This window comes from Sander vitreus, chromosome 7 (assembly GCF_031162955.1).
Source record: "Sander vitreus isolate 19-12246 chromosome 7, sanVit1, whole genome shotgun sequence".
Classification (NCBI taxonomy): Eukaryota; Metazoa; Chordata; class Actinopteri; order Perciformes; family Percidae; genus Sander; species Sander vitreus.
The window spans coordinates 26,523,344-26,542,512 of NC_135861.1; the positions used below are offsets into that span (position 1 = coordinate 26,523,344).

Genomic DNA, 19,169 nt, shown 5'->3' on the forward strand with positions numbered 1-19,169 from the left:
TCCCGCGAGAACTCACGAGTCATCGACAACTCATGAGTCGTCAACAACTCACGATCGTGAGTCAATTTAAAGACTCGGGTTAAAGATCCAAGTGAATCAAGACTCAAACAGGTTTAATTGCCAGACCTTTCTCAACAGCGCTGTGGAGTCTGGCAATGCATGAGTTTTTACACATGAATTCACCAGAAACAACAATTTAATAGTGAAACTAACCATTTTCTCAGCATTATGAGTATTTTTACTTTGATAGATTAAATACATTTTCACATTTAGTGACATTTAATGCAGGACTTTTACTTGTAAATGAGTATTGAGTCTGTTTTTGCTACTTTTTCTTAAGTGAAGGATTTTCTTCCACCCCTGTTTGTGAACTATAGTCTTATATAGTCCAGCTGACAGTTTGTATTAACACAGTGCTTTTATTTCTTTGTCTGACCGTATGAACTCATGCAACATCTTATAGATTGTTATATTTTTGAATAACAAATGCCTTCACAGTGAGCTGTCAATGGCCTCCGTGTAACCAAAAATGAATACCCAATGTACTGTATACCAAATTATCATAACCGATTTGGCACCAGAAGTTTTAAGTTGCCGTTTTTCTTTGCTCCACTTGCGGCGGTGTGTTGGCGAGGTGGGGGTTTCCTCAGTGCAAAGATATTTGTATGTATAAGTGATAGATGACTTTGCGGCAAATTGTTGAAAACACACTCGGAACATATTCGTTTTTTAAACACAGCAACATCAACTATGTTGTATTTCAAGTGTTTTATAATTAACCGAAGACAGTCCTCACGGATGTGTTTCGGCATCGGCTGGAGACGGGGGTCCACGGTGGGGGTGTTTTCTGGATCATAACCATCTGCCATCTTTGCGGTGTACATCAGATAAACACTTGGTTGCTGTTTAGCTGCTGCCTGTTAGCTTGGAATCTAAATTATGTCATCGGAGTTTGTGGGTTGTATCAGGTACACGAACAGGCTATTACTTAGCTTTTTCTAAAGCTAGTCTTGCCAACAGTGATAGGCGTCGTTTTCCCTAACGTTAGCTAGTCTATTAGTCCAGGGGACTTTGATGTTGTCGTTTTCCTTTCGTTTGTATCACTGATATTACATAATGAGGCGGTAAGCTTGTTGATGTAGCTTAATAAACATACGCCATACTTAACGCCTGTTACAAACATTTGGGAGGCAGTAATTGTGTTTTACAATGGGAGTCAGCAGAATTTACATTAGCATAGGATATGCTACCTTTGGCACCATGGTTGGACTTTCGGCTTTCCTGGTCTGGAATATAGCATACAAACAGCCATGGACGGCGGCCATGGGAGGCCTGTCAGGTATGTTTAAACACCTTAGCTATCACCTAAGTTATATCGTTAACTGTTAATGGGAGCGTCTTGTTAACGTGATATTGGATCAGGCTGCCTAATCCTTATACAAGGCCTGCGCAGTCAAACATCACACCATAATCATATAACAAGGTGTTTGTTGTATTTTGATTTCTTGTATTTATATAGTCTCACTCTTGTTGCCACTAAGGTTCCTAACACATTATTTGCTGTCAGTGTTGGTTTGAATTCATTTTCGTTATGTTTTAGCAGGCTAAATACTCTAATGTAGGTCACATTTATAGATGACCAGATTTGTAGCTTATCCGCTTCCCCAGCATCACTATAAGCTCTAACTCTGCCGATACTAGTTTTAGTGAATATCACAAAAAAAAAAACCCACATAAGATAAACAATCTTTATACACATCTCTTAGATTTAAAAAAAAATGTTTTTTAATACTAACTTTTAATTACTTAACCATATATTAGTCTTGTCTAAACTGTTTTCATATACCCGTTGACTCTGCTGCTATTAATCACACCACTCACTTTATCATGTCATTTTGTCTCCAAATACTTTAATATGTAAAATTTCTATTTTTTGATAGTAGTGTGTGTTTGTTTCAACAGGAGTTTTGGCGCTCTGGTGTCTTGTCACACACATCATGTACCTGCAGGATTTCTGGCGCACCTGGCTCAAAGGCCTCAAGTTCTTCATCGCTGTTGGTGTGCTCTTCTCAGTTTTTGCAGTGACCGCTTTCATTACCTTCCTAACTCTCGCCATCACACAGAAGCAATGTAATCCTCTCTCTAATTTCCCTAGTTCATAATGAGTAATCAGTATAATAGAGAATTCGAAGAAATCATCATCAGGACTCATGCTTATTGTGTATTAGATCGATTTCCTGATGCAAAGTTTTCACCTTTTTTGCGTTTTCTGTCCCACAGCTCCTACTGACCCGAGGAGCCTCTATCTCTCCTGTGTGTGGAGCTTCCTGACTCTGAAATGGTCCTTTCTCCTGGCCTTATACTCCTACAGATATCGCCAGGAGTTTGCAGACATCAGCATCCTCAGCGATTTCTAGTCAGTACAGATTTTATAGTCTGCGATGGACTTTGAGGAATTTGAAGTTGCCAGCAGGAGCTGGTCAAAGAGCTTTTGTAACAAAGAGGAGGAAAAGCAGTCCAGGCTAGATTTTAAAAAGTCACCTGACTCTTAACTATATGGAGTTGCACTTGCTTAAGCTCTGTATTTGTATTGTTACCTGTTCTCCTACTTGTAATGACCCAGATACTAAATTCCTGTAATTAGCCATAAGTCTAAACCTCTGAAGACTGTAAGTGATTTTGAATTGATTGCTTGAGGCTGTTTATCGAGATTGTTTAATCTTAAAACAGCTGCTAACACATACAAGGAATTCCCCACCATAACAGGCTTTTAATCAAATACGTTGTTAAAGTGAAACTACTCCCAAAAGCCGAAATCCTCAAACCAAAACTAAAACCTCCTACCTGAAGCCACTCTGCTAATTGGTTGACGGTGTTTGTTAGAGTGCTTGAATGTTTGTACCCAAATGAGCTTTTTCAGAGTTGCAGTCTTAAACCACAGAATACTCTCGTCACTATTGTCTGTACAAAGTCAGTCTCTTAGCTCCCTTTCATCGTCAATGAAGCAGTTTGGGAAACCATTTTTATTTTATATATTTTTTTAAATCCATTCACCAATATGAATATTTGAATTCTCATTCAAAGCTTTCTAGATATGTTAGTTAATGTACTTACCTTCTCCCTTCATACCCTGCTTTTCTTTTAGTAGAACTGAAGAAAGGGCATTCCTGTGGAATTTGTGCTTTTCATGTTTATTTCCACCAGGGGGAGACTTGCATTTTTCAGTCAAGAGTCCACTGGAAAATTATGACATTCCTTTTAAGAGAAAACGCAAATGAATTTGAAAAATGATTGCACTTTAGTCTTTCATATTGATGCCAGTGTTTTACACTCAAATCCTAATACAATGGAATAATCATGTTTTACACATGGTCGTCTCTGTCTCACGCTTTTTTAAATGTTGAAAGACGCTATATGTATCATTTATTTTACTGTTAGTATGATTTGTGTAAGTCAAGTTAAACTAGGCTATGTACGTGGTTAAGTCCCAGCTGTTGCTCATGTCTGCTTGCTACCACAAAAACATGTTTAAATGTATTTTTGTTGTTGAGAGATTATGAATGTGAGGATGCTACATGTAAATAGAAACTGAACCCATTAAAGTTGCATTCATTGGTAATTGCATCATGTCTCCTTGCCTCTATACTACACAGGTACAGCAGCACCCTAACAAACCAACCATTTAAGGCAGTATGTGCTGCGTATGTATGTGTATGCAGTATGTGCTAAAGCACACTGGAAAATGAGAATCACATCCAGAGACAGACATGTTTAGTTTATTTAATCGCAAAAGTCAAATAGTCTTTGACTGAGACTGTGTCTCATATATTCTTCTCTCAGGGTTTGGTCGACACAAAGTCCTAAAAAAAAGTTACTTATCCATCAGAAAAAAAGAGAGGTAGAAGAAGTGACAAAAATTACGGAAATGGCAACAAACACGGAGGTAAAAGCCACAGAACTTCAGGATAAATGACAACATTTTTGGAAAAAAACGTAAAAAATTGACAAACACGTCTGTAAAAGTGGCAAAATTTGGGAAAAAGTGACAAAAACAACGTGACAAACAGCGGTAAAAGGGACAAACGCAGCAGTAAATTTACAAAAATGACGGGAAAGGCGACAAAAACAAAGTGACATACGTTGGGAAAAGCTACAAAACTGGGTGGGCCAAAGTTCTTGTGAAACTACATTGATATGGGGGACCAAATCAAAATCTGCGAGGAGACGGATTTGGCCCGCGGTCCTCAAGTTTGACACGTGTGATAAAGCGTTTTAGTTTCTAAGCTCTACCCACAAGGTGTAGAGGGTTTTTAGCATAGCTTGATAAGGAATCAAACAAGTGGGCAATACACACATCTGAGCCACATGCCTGCAGACGTTGCACTTCAACAATAAGGTACAGCGCTGTCTTTTCATACTTCTACTTCAGCAAATACAGAATCAGATTGTTAACATACTGACATTGAAATCAACGTGTTCAATTCTAGGGCTCAGCTCATTACTTGCTGCTGTCATTTTTGATGAATTAATTGGTGCCCTCATTCGAAGAGGACACATCTCTCAATGGCAGAGATTAAACAGAACACAAACTTTTACTAAATGAATGTGCATTTAGTAAAAAAAAAAAATGTAATTAAGCTAAAATGCAGTTCTGTCTTTTATATTCCGTTATTTCTTCTTGAGCTTTAACCCTCCTGCCTAAACAGTGTTTACAATGATATATGCACTTTTTGCCTAAAGTTAAATATGCTTCTTTGTTAGAAGTTAGTTGCCAGTTTTTGACCATTTGTTTACTCCAAATAGCAAAATGGCCATGTTTTATTTATTTTTTTTATTGTTGATTTTCTTATAGAACATGTAATTTGGTAGAATTGTTTCTACAGCGTCCAAACTTTAAGACGCATAGAGTGATCTTGTGCGTGTGCTATTATTTACTTGGTCTTGAGCAAATATTTTAGCAGTCCACCTACCTGTTGGCTGATCCTACACCCTTCAAGGTGAGATGAAGGCCTTTCACTTGAAATGTGCCACCTAAATGTAAAACAACAGAAGTACAATCCTAAAGATCCCCTTGTGTCCACAGCTGTATAAATATCATCCTGAAACTTAATGTTTTACGTGTAACAAATCAACTGTGTAAACTTGTTCCAAGCATGTGCTGTTGAAGTAAAATGGTATTGATGCTACCTTGAAAAATATAATTCCTTAAATTGCACCATGATGACATAGTATTGGAGAGATCTTTCTATGGTCTTAATGTGTCTCAATATGCTATAGCCATGCACCGGGACCGCCCACGTTATGTGATTGACAGGCCGGCATATAACCTCCCAGACTTTGACAGAGAGTTTGACAAGAAGAGTCGACAATTCCCCGTTGGAGAGAAAGTGAAGAAACTCTTCAGGTACAGAATTGCAATCTCGCCGCACAGTCAACATGAACTACAAGTCTTCCCATCACACAAACTCTACCTTTGACAAGCTTTGTGCTCAAACAGTGGAGAGCCCTGTAGCTATAAAGTTTAGTCGCGCTGTGTACTTCTTCAAAGTAACAACCAGAGAATCCGAGCTCTTCAAAGAGTTTCCCTTGTTTGTTTCTGTCAGATGCTCTGTGCTGAGACTCAAGGGCTTGTTATTCCGACATCTGCCTGTACTGAGCTGGCTGCCCAAGTACAAAGTGAAAGACAACCTGCTGTGTGATGTCATCAGCGGGGTCAGCGCCGGCACCATTCAGGTTCCCCAGGGTCAGTCAGTACTCTCTCTGATGCCTCTGTATAATACCCACTGACTGAAGCTAGTTGCAGAGACGTTGGCTCCAGTATATAACATTGTGTTTGGATTTTTCTTGTTGATTAATGTGACGGTTATAAAAAAGGTTCCTGTTCTTTCCAGGCATGGCATTTGCCCTCCTGGCAAGCCTCCCTCCTGTCAATGGTCTCTATTCCTCTTTCTTCCCTCTCATCCCGTATTTCTTCATGGGCACTGCTCACCAGATGGTCCCAGGTAAATTAGATTGATTTATCTACAGCGGTTTCATATGATGACAGTGATAAGTTGCCAGAGCTGCGCAGTGCAGATCAGCTGCGCTCGACCTGACTGCCCAGTTTGTAGTATGGCAAAGAAAATAAATGTGACACACTACTTTTTATGTCTAGGTACATTTGCTGTCCTCAGCATTATGGTGGGAATCGTATGTCTTAGGCTGGCGCCAGAGTCAGACTTCAGTCATTTCAATGCCACACTTAATTCTACAATAGTGGACACAGACCAGATGAATGAGGTTCGTCTGGGAATATCTGGAACCCTGGCCTGTCTCACTGCAATCATACAGGTACTCGGCTAAAATCAAAGTCAGTTAAAGCTTAGTGAAGTTTGAAAGACGTGAGGTATAGTTTAATGTAAACGTGACACATTGAGAACTACTTATGTGTGTGCAGATTGGCCTTGGTTTCATGCAGTTTGGGTTTGTAGCCATCTATCTGTCGGAATCCTTCGTCAGGGGCTTCATGACTGCTGCAGGACTGCAGATCCTCATCTCAGTGCTCAAGTACATCTTTGGCATCCAAGTGCCACCTTATAGTGGTCCGCTGGCTGTTATATATGTAAGTGATTCCCCATATAGTTGTCAAAGAACATCAAAATACTTTGGTAGTATGATTTGTCATTAAAAGATGTAATTTACATTTTCTGTCACAGACTCTCATAGATATTATACGTGGCCTTCCTGATACCAACATAGCGTCGTTGGTATTTGCTCTGGTCAGCAGCATAGTTCTGATTGCAGTGAAGGAGCTGAGTGCACGCTACCGCCACAAGCTGCCCTTTCCCATTCCTATGGAGATCATAATTGTAAGTAGTTTATAGTTGTCATTTCGCCGAGGACACAAAAGTGCCTATTTTAATTCTTGTTTAATTTCATGAAGCTGTTGCACAGATCTCTTTTGTAGATTTGTGACACAATTATATAGAATATCAGGACTAAAGTGAGGATTGATTCCTATTCTCCACAGGTGGTGGTGGCCACAGCCATCTCAGGCCCTCTGCATCTTCCTGAGATCTACCACATGGACATAGTGGGAGAAATTCCTTTGGGGTAAAGCATACATCACCATACTTTGTAGAGCTGCACAATATATATATATATATTTTTTTAAATCATTACCGCGATATCAACTGGCACAATAAACACATCGCGAAAGGCTGCGACATATCGCAAAAACAGATTTTGTTTGTTTTAGTTGAAAGAAAATATCAGTAGAAAACTGCACTTTATAATGTAACTGTCATTCTTTTTTTTAGTGGTGCCTTTTAAAATACAATTCAATATTCATTCATATTTGTTCAATAAAAGAATGTTGAAAATATGTCCTTTCGTTTGTTTTTGATTCAACAAGCAATTTGTTGTATTTTAACAGAATATTGAAAGCAGCCTAACTGAGTACACTTTAATATCTGTTTATTTACCGTTTATTATAAGTAATAACATTATTGTGATTCTCACCGTTATCGCATATTTTCCTCATATCGTGCAGCCCTAATACTTTTAATCAATGGTAGTTTCATTAATTCAAATTACTCATGCAATTTAGATTTACTTCTTTCGCTCTTTTCCAGATTCCCAGCCCCCATCCTGCCAACAGTGAATCAGTGGGATGACATGTTGAGCACAGCTTTCTCCCTGGCAATCGTGGGGTATGTCATTAACCTGGCAATGGGCAGGACACTGGCAGCCAAGCATGGCTACGACGTGGATCCCAACCAGGTAACAGCATATCTTTTACTAGTTCAAAATGTGCTTTTCATTCAATTTGGTAAATACAACATGCATGTTCTTGCGCAGGAAATGTTGGCTCTTGGCTGCAGCAATTTCCTCGGGTCCTTCTTTAAGATCCATGTGATCTGCTGTGCCCTGTCGGTAACCCTGGCGGTGGACAATGCTGGTGGAACATCACAGGTGAGTGCTGCGTTATCGCTCCCACGTACTGTAACTGTAATTGAGCTCAAGTAGTGTGTGTTATTCATCAAAGGCAGGGTTGGTAATGTTGAAAAGCTAGCAAGATCTGAAAGTAGCATCTCCTCGGGGATCCGTCTAACCCCTAAACCAATATATAAAAAATTGGATATTGGAAGTAGTGACCAACCCTGTCTTTAAGTGCAATTTCATAAAAAAAATATGTAGTATGTACAGCTAACTACTGCACCTCTGTTGCTGCCCTCTAATAGTTTGCCAGTCTATGTGTGATGCTGGTTGTTATGGTTACCATGCTGGCATTGGGAGCCTTCCTGAAACCACTTCCAAAAGTAGGTGGACAAAGGACTGATACTTGAAAAAGTAGACAAAAAGTTGAAGTAGCGGTAAGAGAAACATCTAGGCATGATCAGTGACCTATGTAATCTGGGTTTCCCCAGTCAGTGCTTGGAGCCTTGATTGCAGTCAACCTGAAGAACACGCTCCTACAGCTCTCTGATCCCTATTACTTATGGAAGAAGAGCAAATTGGACTGTGTAAGTCAAAGCCTCGTCTGCAATATTGCAGCACAATGTGATGTGTGATTTTTCTCTCTATTTTATCTTATTCTATTGTTCTTTCTTTTCCAGTGTGTGTGGGTTGTGTCATTCTTGGCCACATTCTTTCTCAGCTTGCCTTATGGAGTTGCTATCGGAGTGGGCTTTTCCATCCTGGTAGTGATATTCAAGACACAGTTGTGAGTAAACGCTCTATATTTTTGAACCAAAATTAAGAAAAGACGATGCAACAAAGTGTAAATATTTCTTAATATGTTGCTCATTTTAATAATGTGTTCCTCGTAGTCGTAATGGTTCGGCAATGGTTCAAATTATGGATACAGATATCTACAAAAATCCAAAGGTGTACAGTAAGGTATGAAAATTACGTATTTGTGTGTATTTTAGTTTTACATATAATGTAAGAGGAATTGCATCTCATTTGTTCGTCACAACTCCACAGGTTGTGTCAATAACAGGTGTGAAAATAGTGAACTATTGCTCACCACTCTATTTTGCAAATGCTGAAATATTTCGCCAGAGAGTCATCAAAAAGGTACAGTGAAAAAAATGACCTCTTTTGCTATCATTCAAGATCAGAATTATGTGGCATATAGGTGTTTACATAGGCATATTTGTGTCTAGACCGGGCTGGACCCTGGTAAAGTTATCCTGGCCAGAAGGAAGTTCTTAGAGAAAGAACAGAAACAAAAAACGAAAGAAGAGAAGAAGGAGAATGAGACAAGAAGGAGGAAACCCAGCTCTTTGGCGAACATGAAGGTGGGGATGTTTGACCTAGAAGCTACCAGCCAGAAACACAAAGCTTTTTATGGGTCATGATTCTACTGTCAATATTTCCCATTAGGTTAAACTTTACAAAGAATTTCTGAAAATACAACCTGTGACCTTTTCTGTGTGCCTGGCTCTTATGTATTTCCTCTCAATCTAGACCATATCTCAGCTTGAACTGCAAATAGACTTTGAGATGAACGATGGCAGTGCCAGCAAACCTGAACCTCCCACCAGCTATGTCAACTTCCACTCTAGTGACATTGAGCCGGGTGAGCAGGCGCCTGACCAAGAGCCACCCAGCCCCACACTGGTGTCCCAGCCCATGCCCTTCCACACCCTCATCCTCGACTTGGCAGGGGTCTGCTTCATAGACCTAATGGGCATCAAAGTATTGATAAAGGTCTAAGCTTGTTTGCAATAATAGATTCACTCTTAAAATGAATAATTCTATATTAAACCTTTTTATGTTCACTTTTTTGGTGCATTCAGTATATAGTATGGCACCCCTAAAAGGTTTATTAAGAAGCATTTTTTCAGGGTTCATCCAAAAGAACCTTTGAGGTTCTTGCATGAAAAGGCTCTTTTAGATCACAAAAAAGGTTTCTATTTAATTAAATGATAATAGTAACAACAACAACAACATTAACTAGAAGGGGACTTGGAGAGCGCAGAACTCCGCCAAGGCCGCACTTTATCTTGCAATGTTAACAAAAGTGTTTGTGTATCCACCCTGTTATTTGGATCCGCTTTTAAATGTATTGGCCCATGCTACACCCATCTAGCCTGGCTCCACCCTCCTACGTAGTTCCACTCAATTTTCGTTTTCCTTCAGTACTCCGTCTGGGTTTGCGGTATATTCTTGGGTTTTCTCCAGCCAAATATTTGGCGGTCCAATCAGCGAACAGAGGGAGTGGCTGAGAACGATGACGTTGAGGACGTGCACTAGAAAGATGCGAGCGAAGCCATTCGGTCCGTTGTGGCAATGCTGCCGAATATCCAGAATATAAAGCCCGAGCAAGAACAATCTTTGCTGAGTTTTGTTGGTGGCCATGATGTTGTGGCCCTCCTCCCCACGGGGTTCGGGAAAAGTTAGATTTTCCAGCTCGCTCCATTAGTGGTGAAGAAGTTGGCTAAGGCTAACGCTAGCGATGCTAATGCAGCTGGTAAATATAAGCCGATAGTTGTTGTCAGTCTCCCCTCTTGTTGCACATGCGCATGACATATGTCACAACCAAACGTTAGCGATTGGTTATGGCAGATCCAGAGTGGCTCTGGGCAGATCCAATAGTTTTAAACTTCAACAGAGTACCCGCCTTCAAGGAAGTTAACACTTGTCAATGGAGAGAGGCCAGACTCTCTGTACAAATGAAATGTACGATAGTCTGGTAGGACCAGGCTAACACCCATCCACCAAGTTTCATACAAATCAGGACAGTAGTTTTTAGGAAGTAGGAAAAGTTCTCTAGTGTTGCTTTAAGTATGGAAGTATTCAATCAGAGTTATTCCAACATGTTCATGTCTTGTGTCCTTTATTTCCCACACAGATGAACTCAAGCTACACAATGCTGGGCATTAAGCTGTACCTGGCTAATGTTCAAGGTAAGATCTTAAATGAACACTTGTTGGCTATAATGAACAGTTGGCATGAATACGGAGACCTAGTCATTCCTTCAACATTAAGTCCATAAGGTCTGTGAAGGACACTGGTAGAATGAGAGTACAATTGTAAGTCAGAGATTAACTGTCTAAACATTCGTCATAGGGCACATGGGCTTTCCATTTCCTTGCGAGATAAAGATATAATGGTGATTCACAGTAATTGTAATTTGTTGGGATTGATAACCTTTAAAGGGATACTTTGCTGATTTTCATTCTAGTGCATAGACAGCCCAGTTTTATGAAAAGACCCTCCTTCCACTTTAAGCATGGCACTTTTTTTGGCCAATAGTGTAGCCATATTTATTTATTATATCACTTTAAATAGCACATGAAAGACCTTGTGTGATGTTTGTTGTCTTGTGGCCTGCAGCCCCGGTGTATGAAGAACTGGAGGTTGGAGGAGCTTTTGATGACGGCAATATTGCCCGCAGTAATCTCTTCCTTTCTGTCCACGATGCCATTGTGTTTGCTCAGCAGACCACTGGAGAGAGGCAAGTCTCCCCAAAGGTAGGCCCCCCCCACTGTACAAAATAACCTTATCATACAAATCCTTTTCATAACATCACATACAAACACCTGCTGTTCAAAGGTTCTAAGGTTAGTGGTATAGGAGAGATTTATTTTCTAAGTTCCAAATTCCTCTTTCAGAACAGCTTTTGTCACGTTATCTGGTTCAACAAGGGTAAACAGTAATATCACACAGGTTTTTGTGACACATTAAGTGCCACAGCAAACAAAGTTGTAAGTTACACCAATGTCACGCTGCATATTGTAGCTGTGTGCCTGATTTTGTCTTCACTTTACCGCCTGATAAGCATAGGCAACTTTTGAAGCATCTGACAGGACATACACTTCAGCAGGATTTTAACACTTTATTAATAATAATAATAATAATAATAATAATAATAATAATAATAATCTTTATTTATAGAGCACTTTTCAAAATTCACGTTACAAAGTGCTTCACGAAACAGCAAAATAAACCAGAACAGTCATAAAAACATCAGGTTTTTGAATTGACAAAACTAGTTGGTGTATAAAACCTGTATAAAATGTAGGTAAAAATAGGAAAACATATTTTTTAAAGAAATAAAAGACAGGAGGAGCTTCAAATAATTAATATGGATAACAATGTTGCAATAAATTCACGATTCATTAAGGGAGGTTATTTATGTGCTGCCAGCCTCAACTGTCAAAACCCCTGATGCTCAGAAGGACTTAAAGTGCCCATATTATGCTCATCTTCAGGTTCATAATTATATTTAGAGGTTATATCAGAATAGGTTTATATGGTTTAATTTTCAAAAAACACCATATATTTGTTGTACTGCACATTGCTGCAGCTCCTCTTTTCACCCTGTGTGTTGAGCTCTCTGTTTTAGCTACAGAGTGAGACATCTCACTTCTATCCCATCTTTGTTGGGAGTTGCACATGTGCAGTAGCTAGGAAAGGACTACTAGCTAGAAGCTAGCGCTGCTAGCGGTTAACCACCTAATTCTCAATGGCAAAACACTGCCAGAACACTATAGAACTACTTACATGTCCCTCGTCTGCAGGTATTGCACGCAAAGTTGGAAGTGCGCCCTAGTTTAGAAGAAGTCTCCCGGCTAATCCTGCCTTGTACTGACCGAAGTTGGAGAAACAGCTAGCTGATGTGGTATTAGCTAAGGTGGTTAGCACACACCAAATGTTTTGGCCAATGACGTAGACGGCCCTGCCGATTTTGACCAGCTCACCCGGAGACTGATGGCAGGATACATTCAGAAACCCGAATCTCACTCAAAATTGCATGGATGTTTTTTTTTCCAAGTTTGTATGCGTGTGGAAGCACCAGAGACACAAAATAACACTATTTCACAAGATCGCTATGAATTGTAAACATTAATGTAACCCTTGAGTATGTGATAACTTTAAAGACCACTTTAAAGTTATTTTAGCTAAAGCTTGCCTCTAAAATCCATATGTATTCTACTACCGACATCATTACTTAGGGAGCAAAGCAGTTTTTTTTTTGTTTGCTTTCATGCCTGTTTGACTTTAAATATGTACATTCACTTTGTTGGCTGCAGGCAGAGAGAGCAAGACAGGAACTTGCCTTTAACATTAATGAGAAGAAGGATCTGGAGCAGGTATGCACTTGCTCGCCCATACAAAAGCATACAAACATGATACAAAATGACAAACTCGCCTACCTCACCATGAAGCCATTACTCTATATCTAAGAGTAGTTTTACTTTTACAGGAAATGTTTTGAGCACTGATCGCTGCAGTGAAGACGAGCAGGAGAAACATGCCGAAGATACTAACCATAAACTTTCAATGTCACTGTAATTTATTGAAATGTATTGTTGCCAAAAATACTTTCTGTGCTTGATCTCGTATCTCTTTGCTAGCTATAAATTATCTAAATAAAATGTTTAACTTTGTGGATGGGCCCAGTAATCAGTACTTGACTCCACTGACAGGGGGTGGTACATACCAGCACAAGTGAGCTCTGAGCAGATAATGAGGGGAACTGTGAGGCTCAGTTCGCCCACCTCTCACAGTAACTGTGGAGGGAACCTGCTGACTGTGCAGTCATACCGAAGTGCTCCTGTAATTAACTGAGAGTGTGCACGGCCACAGCTGTGTGCTACAGCCAGCTGAGCAGTCTGGCCAAGTCCTTGAGGAGGCAAGACACTGACAAAGGCTAAACACAAATGAAAGGAGGAACACATACTGTTACATCAGCACTTCCATCACTTTGTTGTCTCGCAAACTCTATTTTTCACAGTCTCCATCATTTTCCATCAGACAGAAAAAAAAAACTCCTATCGACAACCAAAATAACTTTGAATTGGTTGCCAGTTGCATTGGTAGAGTGACTGTAACAAAGAGCAAATATGTGGGCCAGCTGACTTGTGTGTGGTTGTAGCAGGTGCTTAAAGGCATGTGGTGGCTGACAGTGGTGTTGGTATGCATGTGATGCTTGAATGGATTTATGAAGCTATTAAGAAATCCTCCTAAGGTATTCTGGCACACATCTGCTCCTCTGCTCTTCTTCCTCTCTGCAGCAAATTGGCACCACAAGTGATTACAAGGTTTCTATGGCCATCAGCTTTAATTTGGAGCTCTGGGAAAGTGTGTGTGTGTGTGTTGAGGCCTGTCTGTAGAAGCCTTTTGCTGCTTGGGCCTCAATAATTAGTTTGAGCCATTAAGACACTCTTAGCTGGTTTTCTTGTCTTTAAATGTTTGAATTCATAAGGAACAAGAACTTGACTGTTTCTTCACATATTACATCCCAGTTATACATAAACATAATCTATGTCCCAATCGCATACAACATACTAATTCTAAGCAGGTGTTGAGCATGTAATGTGTTCACACTGGACAAATTCCAAAGTTAAATACACAAAACAGCCACTATGCATACTACACGTGCATGATTTTGGAGTGTCTTGTTGATGCACACTAATGCAATGCACAGAAGAAATAGTTGAAGAGTTGCTCACAGCTACAAAATATAGTAGGACAGCTACAGAAAAAAGTTGATAAACAAAGTATTCAATCCTTGGTATAACATTTAGCTTTGTCATTCCAACAGTACAGTATTGCACACATATTCAGGCACACGTATTGTTTCATTTCCCTGAAAACTAACTGCAAATACAGGATACCAAGACAAATAGCAGTGCAGTATACTGTAGTACAGTGGTTCTCAAACTTTTTTAAATAATGTTACCCCTTTTTGAAATATTTTTTTAGCCAAGTACTCCTGAACAGCGCAAATTTGCGCTGCACATGTTTAGGCTTAACAACAACCGTGTAACTGAAAAACAATGAAATGCTAGCCTTCATTCCAAATGTTTAGAATCCATCACCAAATTCATTTGTTATTGAAGAAAAATCTCACGTACCGCCTGCAGTACTCCTGAGAAACACTGCTGTAGTACTGTACCCAATGAGTGTGTAGTATGGAATTGGGACACATTCCACTGCCTCTATCCATTCTTTCAGAAATGACAGTAAAGGGTCAGTCAGGGTAAAACGCTTTCACACTTGCAGTGCCTTGCTCAGGGGCACTTTGCCGAAATTGATTTGAACACCAGTAACACTCTATAGTGGCCAGCTCGCATCTAGAATACACCCACCTATCAGTGAAGGGCTTTTTTTTAAATTTTTTTTTTTTTATTAATCTCTACCTGCCCTCATTACAGTTAAAGTTGTGGTATACTGCCTTTATTCTTTTTTTCATTTGTCTAAATTTACTATAGGCCTTTTAATTTGACCTTCTTGATATTGTGCCATATAATTGGCCCTTATCAGTAAAGCTATAGGTAGAACCCCCCCTATCCTTTCTGGAGGTCAAATGATGATTACACTGAATTATGAAATGCTTCTAGCTAAATCCTGTTTCAAATGAGATCCTGTTATAATGGGCTAGCTTCTCAATCCCTGTAATTGCAAGTTCACAAAAAAATTCATTTTACACCCCTTGCACATTCATTGACCATGATGGTTTAATTAACAAGGTCCCTTTTAGATATTTGAGACGGAGAGATTAATGTATTCAATTTGTTTACACGCCTAGTGGTTTCATACTATTGAGACTAATTGCACGGTGTCAGAGGCTCTATCTCTTCGTTGAGGCATGGGACCTTGTCATTTAGCTCCTCGCCTGCCTTTATGAAGAGCTGTCCCTGAGAAAATATTCAGCTCTGACCTTTCAGAATCAAGATTTGAATTTGGAGCGGTTTAATAAAGAGCCAGGGAAGCATTTGTATCAAAAGATTGTTGCTCATATGAGCGGTGGGCCTGTAAGAGAGAGGATGACAACGACAACCAAAACCATTTCTGGAATTTTTAAATAATGGATGTTTGACATTGATCAAGCGATAGCAGTTGGTGCTTTGCATATGCATTTTGTAGACCTATGTTTGGGGATCTATTTTGATTAATTAACAAACCAGTTTGCAGCCGGGGAATCATCAATCTCGATTGTGCAATGTCAGCAAATTGTCTTTGGACAGGGTTTGTTTACAAAGTTGCTGAGGGCAAATCTGACCACTGATAGCTGATATTAATTAATGTTGCGCATTGTCTCATTCCAGTAGTTCCAACAGCAATTAAATGCACCAACAATGGAACATTCTCCTGTGATTAATTAAGGCATAAAATTATCGAGTCTGCGTCTCTGACTGGAGGATGGTTAATTATTTATAGTTAAATTAAGCCACAGCCCCATGTCTGATGGAAAGTACTGCTCAACCCGCTCGCCATTTTTGTATTTCTCTTTTGCATTTCGTAGATGTTATGACTTCTTTCATTTCACGGTAACATTATTGCATTAAAAGTAATCACACGTGTTCAATTATTTCATAAGACGTTGACCTTTATGGCACGATAAAATCTACCAACAGAGAAATTGAAATTGAGGACGACAGAGAAGCTCAAAGATGTATCATTATAATTTCAATATGTTTGTTTTTAAGGGGAAAGGGAGTAAAGGAATTAATTTGAATTTCATAAACAGCATCATAAACCAAAGCTGGCACAAGAAGATAAAGCTTTGGAAGGATGAACACATTTGACCTTCCTTCTGAACATGCCATCAATACAAAGATAGATGTGCAGCTTATATTTTTATATATATATATAGAAGTGACTATCATCACTGAGGCGTTTTATCATCTCATCGACTCATTAAACTGAGTGGCAGGTACTGTTTGCTCTCCTGTCTTATTGGATAAAAACGGCAGTTTCGATGACTACAGATACTAGCTCCTTACTGAACTGTTCAGAATCAGCGGGGAAATTAGACAAGACAATGCACAACAACGCAGTGTGGTGCAAGGCTAAGGGAAGTCACTAAACAACTCAACATGATGCTTTGCAACATGTCATCAGTGTTGTGAGTGTTATTACACAATCATAATTTTAAAGTTTGTGCACAATTACTTAATTACATTTGAGAATCTTGCAGGATAAACTCCCGGGCCAAGAAGGTCATAAAAGAGGGAAAAGCTTTGATGTCCACCAATGGTGAACCATAATTTACTGTATATTTATGTATTGAGTGTTCATTTCAGGGGGGTTGCTTGGGCTTTTCTCCCAAGTCTTTAATCTATTGACAAGAGCTTCATTGCCATTGACAGGATGTCGATATAGCTGTGAATATATGGTCATATACACAGGACATCCTGTATGACAAGATGTTTTTGTAAGAGACAGACAGGGTTGTTTAAAGAGATGATTAGACTCATGCACAGTAAGAGTAACGGATTGTGTGGAAAATCTACAAGAGCCATCCGTTTCACTTCACTTCTTGACATACTATAAAAAGTCAGGCTTGAAGAATTGAACTGTCAGGAGTGTGGCTCAGCAGACACTTGAATCAGTCTTTAGAGACAAAGACCAGCCGTGTCTGAGTGTCTACAAATGTCTGCCAGGAGACCATTGACCACACAAGCATTAGTGAAATTGCCCCTTTGCTTCAACTGCTTAAATACATCCGAATCATTAACGCAAACATTTGCAAGTTAACTTTCCACTGAGCTCTTCATGAAAGCGCCCCATACAGTTCTCCGTATGATACTCATTCATTTCAAAAACACAAAGCTCACACACTGAAAATAAGGGAATAATTGGTGGGTTGTGCAGTGTTTTTCATCAAAACTGTGGTTCAGACCAGTTTGATTTGCTCTCCCGTTGTCCCATGGGAACCTCCGTCTGCAGAGGAAACCCACCTGTCTGAAGCTCAGAGGAGACATCTCTGCTTTTATCGAAGTAAACAGACACGCCAGGCAGCCATTATCCAAAGCCCTTTGCTGCTTTTGTTTACTTCTCTATCATGGCTCATCTTTCATCGGGGTGGGATTTAACTCTGCTGGTGATTTATTAAGTCTTAAATTTGAGCCAAATTAAATTGAATGACAATTGTCACAAAGCCTACAAGCCTAGTCTTTTGAACCGGGTGTTGTGATATTAAACTCTGGGTCAGCAGATATTAGCAAACATGAGATTGATCAGTCTCTAATTACCTGTTTCGGTAACACTTTATAATAACCATCACTAGGAAATGGCAAACTGTTAGTAAACTTAAGTGAATAGGCATGTTACTGTTCACAAACCAGACTGATCTCATGAAATGGCGTATGTATGACATGCCAATTTGTATGCCATTATTGGCGCGTTATCAAGCCGCATAATCGCTTTTTAGCGTGTTTATCAACGCCGTTTGGCCTCCATTGACTTACATTACCTTGCGATTGCGTGTGAATTGACGCCGTAGGGAGTATAAAGGGCGAAAAGCCAACCTTGTTCTTCTTTTCTTAAACCCAACCTGTTTTTCTTTTCCTAAAGCCAACCCCGTTCTTCTTTTCCTAAACCCAACCTGGTTTTCTTTTCCTAATCCCAACCGTTTGTCCGTTTCTTGTTTTCCTAAAACCCTTGTGTGACGTAGCCTCGCGATAACACGCCACGTGGCGTGTATGTCTACGCTGTGACGTTGCAGACTGCCGTCCGCTGTATACAGCGTAGACATACACGCGGATAGCTCATAATGCGTACAGATAACGCGCCACTCGGCTTAAGAAAGTTGGCTGGTATGTTTACGTGAAGTCATGATGCCATGTTGCAGAGCACAAACAATGAAATGATGAGTTAACTTATTAGTAATGCTATAAGTTTAACAGTTGCTGCACACATAACATTTTATAAATTAAGTATTTGTAATGATTACCAAATCATTTGTAAACCTTTAGCGCATCGTTTGTAGACTGTCAATTGTAAAGCATCTATAAACATGATCTAGATAGCTATTATCAATGCTCAATTAATCATTTCTTTTATAGATCACTTAAAAAGATTTAATGTGGCCAAATGAATGTTTGTTGATGCTTTATAAACCACTTCTTAATCATTAACTAATTATTATAAGTTGCAACTTTACAATAACAGCCACATAATGTTTATAGATGCTTTACAAAGTGATAATCATTGACAAAGTATTAACTATCTATTTAAAGGTCCAGTGTGTAACGTATTTAGTTGTTCATTATCAAAATCTGTGTTGCCCGTTCACAAACTTGTCCTTTTTCATGAATATTTACCACCAACATCAATTCCAAGTATTCCTTTTGGCTTGAAATTTTACATTTGCGTTTGCATGAACTGGGGTAGACCCTCCATATTCTTGCGCCATCTTGAACTACGTTAGCCGGTAAGGGACATAC

At 39.5% G+C, this 19,169-nt stretch overlaps 2 protein-coding genes across 2 annotated transcripts; both read left to right on the forward strand.

Annotated features, from left to right (window-relative positions):
• The first annotated feature begins 516 nt into the window (after window positions 1-516).
• On the forward strand, window positions 517-3,624 carry slc48a1a (solute carrier family 48 member 1a). The gene is made up of 3 exons (XM_078255709.1): window positions 517-1,339; window positions 1,963-2,130; window positions 2,281-3,624. The coding sequence occupies exons 1-3, from the start codon at window positions 1,210-1,212 to the stop codon at window positions 2,415-2,417; spliced, it is 435 nt and encodes a 144-aa protein (XP_078111835.1). The 5' UTR covers window positions 517-1,209; the 3' UTR covers window positions 2,418-3,624.
• A 1,655-nt stretch (window positions 3,625-5,279) lies between these two features.
• Window positions 5,280-13,602, forward strand: LOC144520220 (solute carrier family 26 member 9-like). Its single transcript, XM_078253887.1, has 20 exons — window positions 5,280-5,404; window positions 5,604-5,743; window positions 5,892-6,002; window positions 6,155-6,330; window positions 6,437-6,601; window positions 6,696-6,848; window positions 7,010-7,092; window positions 7,614-7,761; window positions 7,840-7,953; window positions 8,223-8,300; window positions 8,409-8,504; window positions 8,598-8,704; window positions 8,811-8,880; window positions 8,968-9,060; window positions 9,150-9,284; window positions 9,454-9,696; window positions 10,841-10,895; window positions 11,326-11,462; window positions 13,026-13,085; window positions 13,582-13,602. The coding sequence occupies exons 1-20, from the start codon at window positions 5,280-5,282 to the stop codon at window positions 13,600-13,602; spliced, it is 2,310 nt and encodes a 769-aa protein (XP_078110013.1).
• The last annotated feature ends 5,567 nt before the right edge of the window (window positions 13,603-19,169 follow it).

Excerpts from the sequence above, each read along its gene's own strand:
- LOC144520220 (XM_078253887.1), top strand. The coding sequence starts at position 5,280 with ATGCACCGGGACCGCCCACGTTATGTGATTGACAGGCCGGCATATAAC. Across the intron at positions 6,331-6,436 it reads GTCTCACTGCAATCATACAG|ATTGGCCTTGGTTTCATGCA; the intron begins GTACTCGGCTAA and ends ATGTGTGTGCAG. Across the intron at positions 6,602-6,695 it reads GTCCGCTGGCTGTTATATAT|ACTCTCATAGATATTATACG; the intron begins GTAAGTGATTCC and ends TTTCTGTCACAG.
- slc48a1a (XM_078255709.1), top strand. The coding sequence starts at position 1,210 with ATGGGAGTCAGCAGAATTTACATTAGCATAGGATATGCTACCTTTGGC. Across the intron at positions 1,340-1,962 it reads GGCCATGGGAGGCCTGTCAG|GAGTTTTGGCGCTCTGGTGT; the intron begins GTATGTTTAAAC and ends TTGTTTCAACAG. Across the intron at positions 2,131-2,280 it reads CGCCATCACACAGAAGCAAT|CTCCTACTGACCCGAGGAGC; the intron begins GTAATCCTCTCT and ends TCTGTCCCACAG.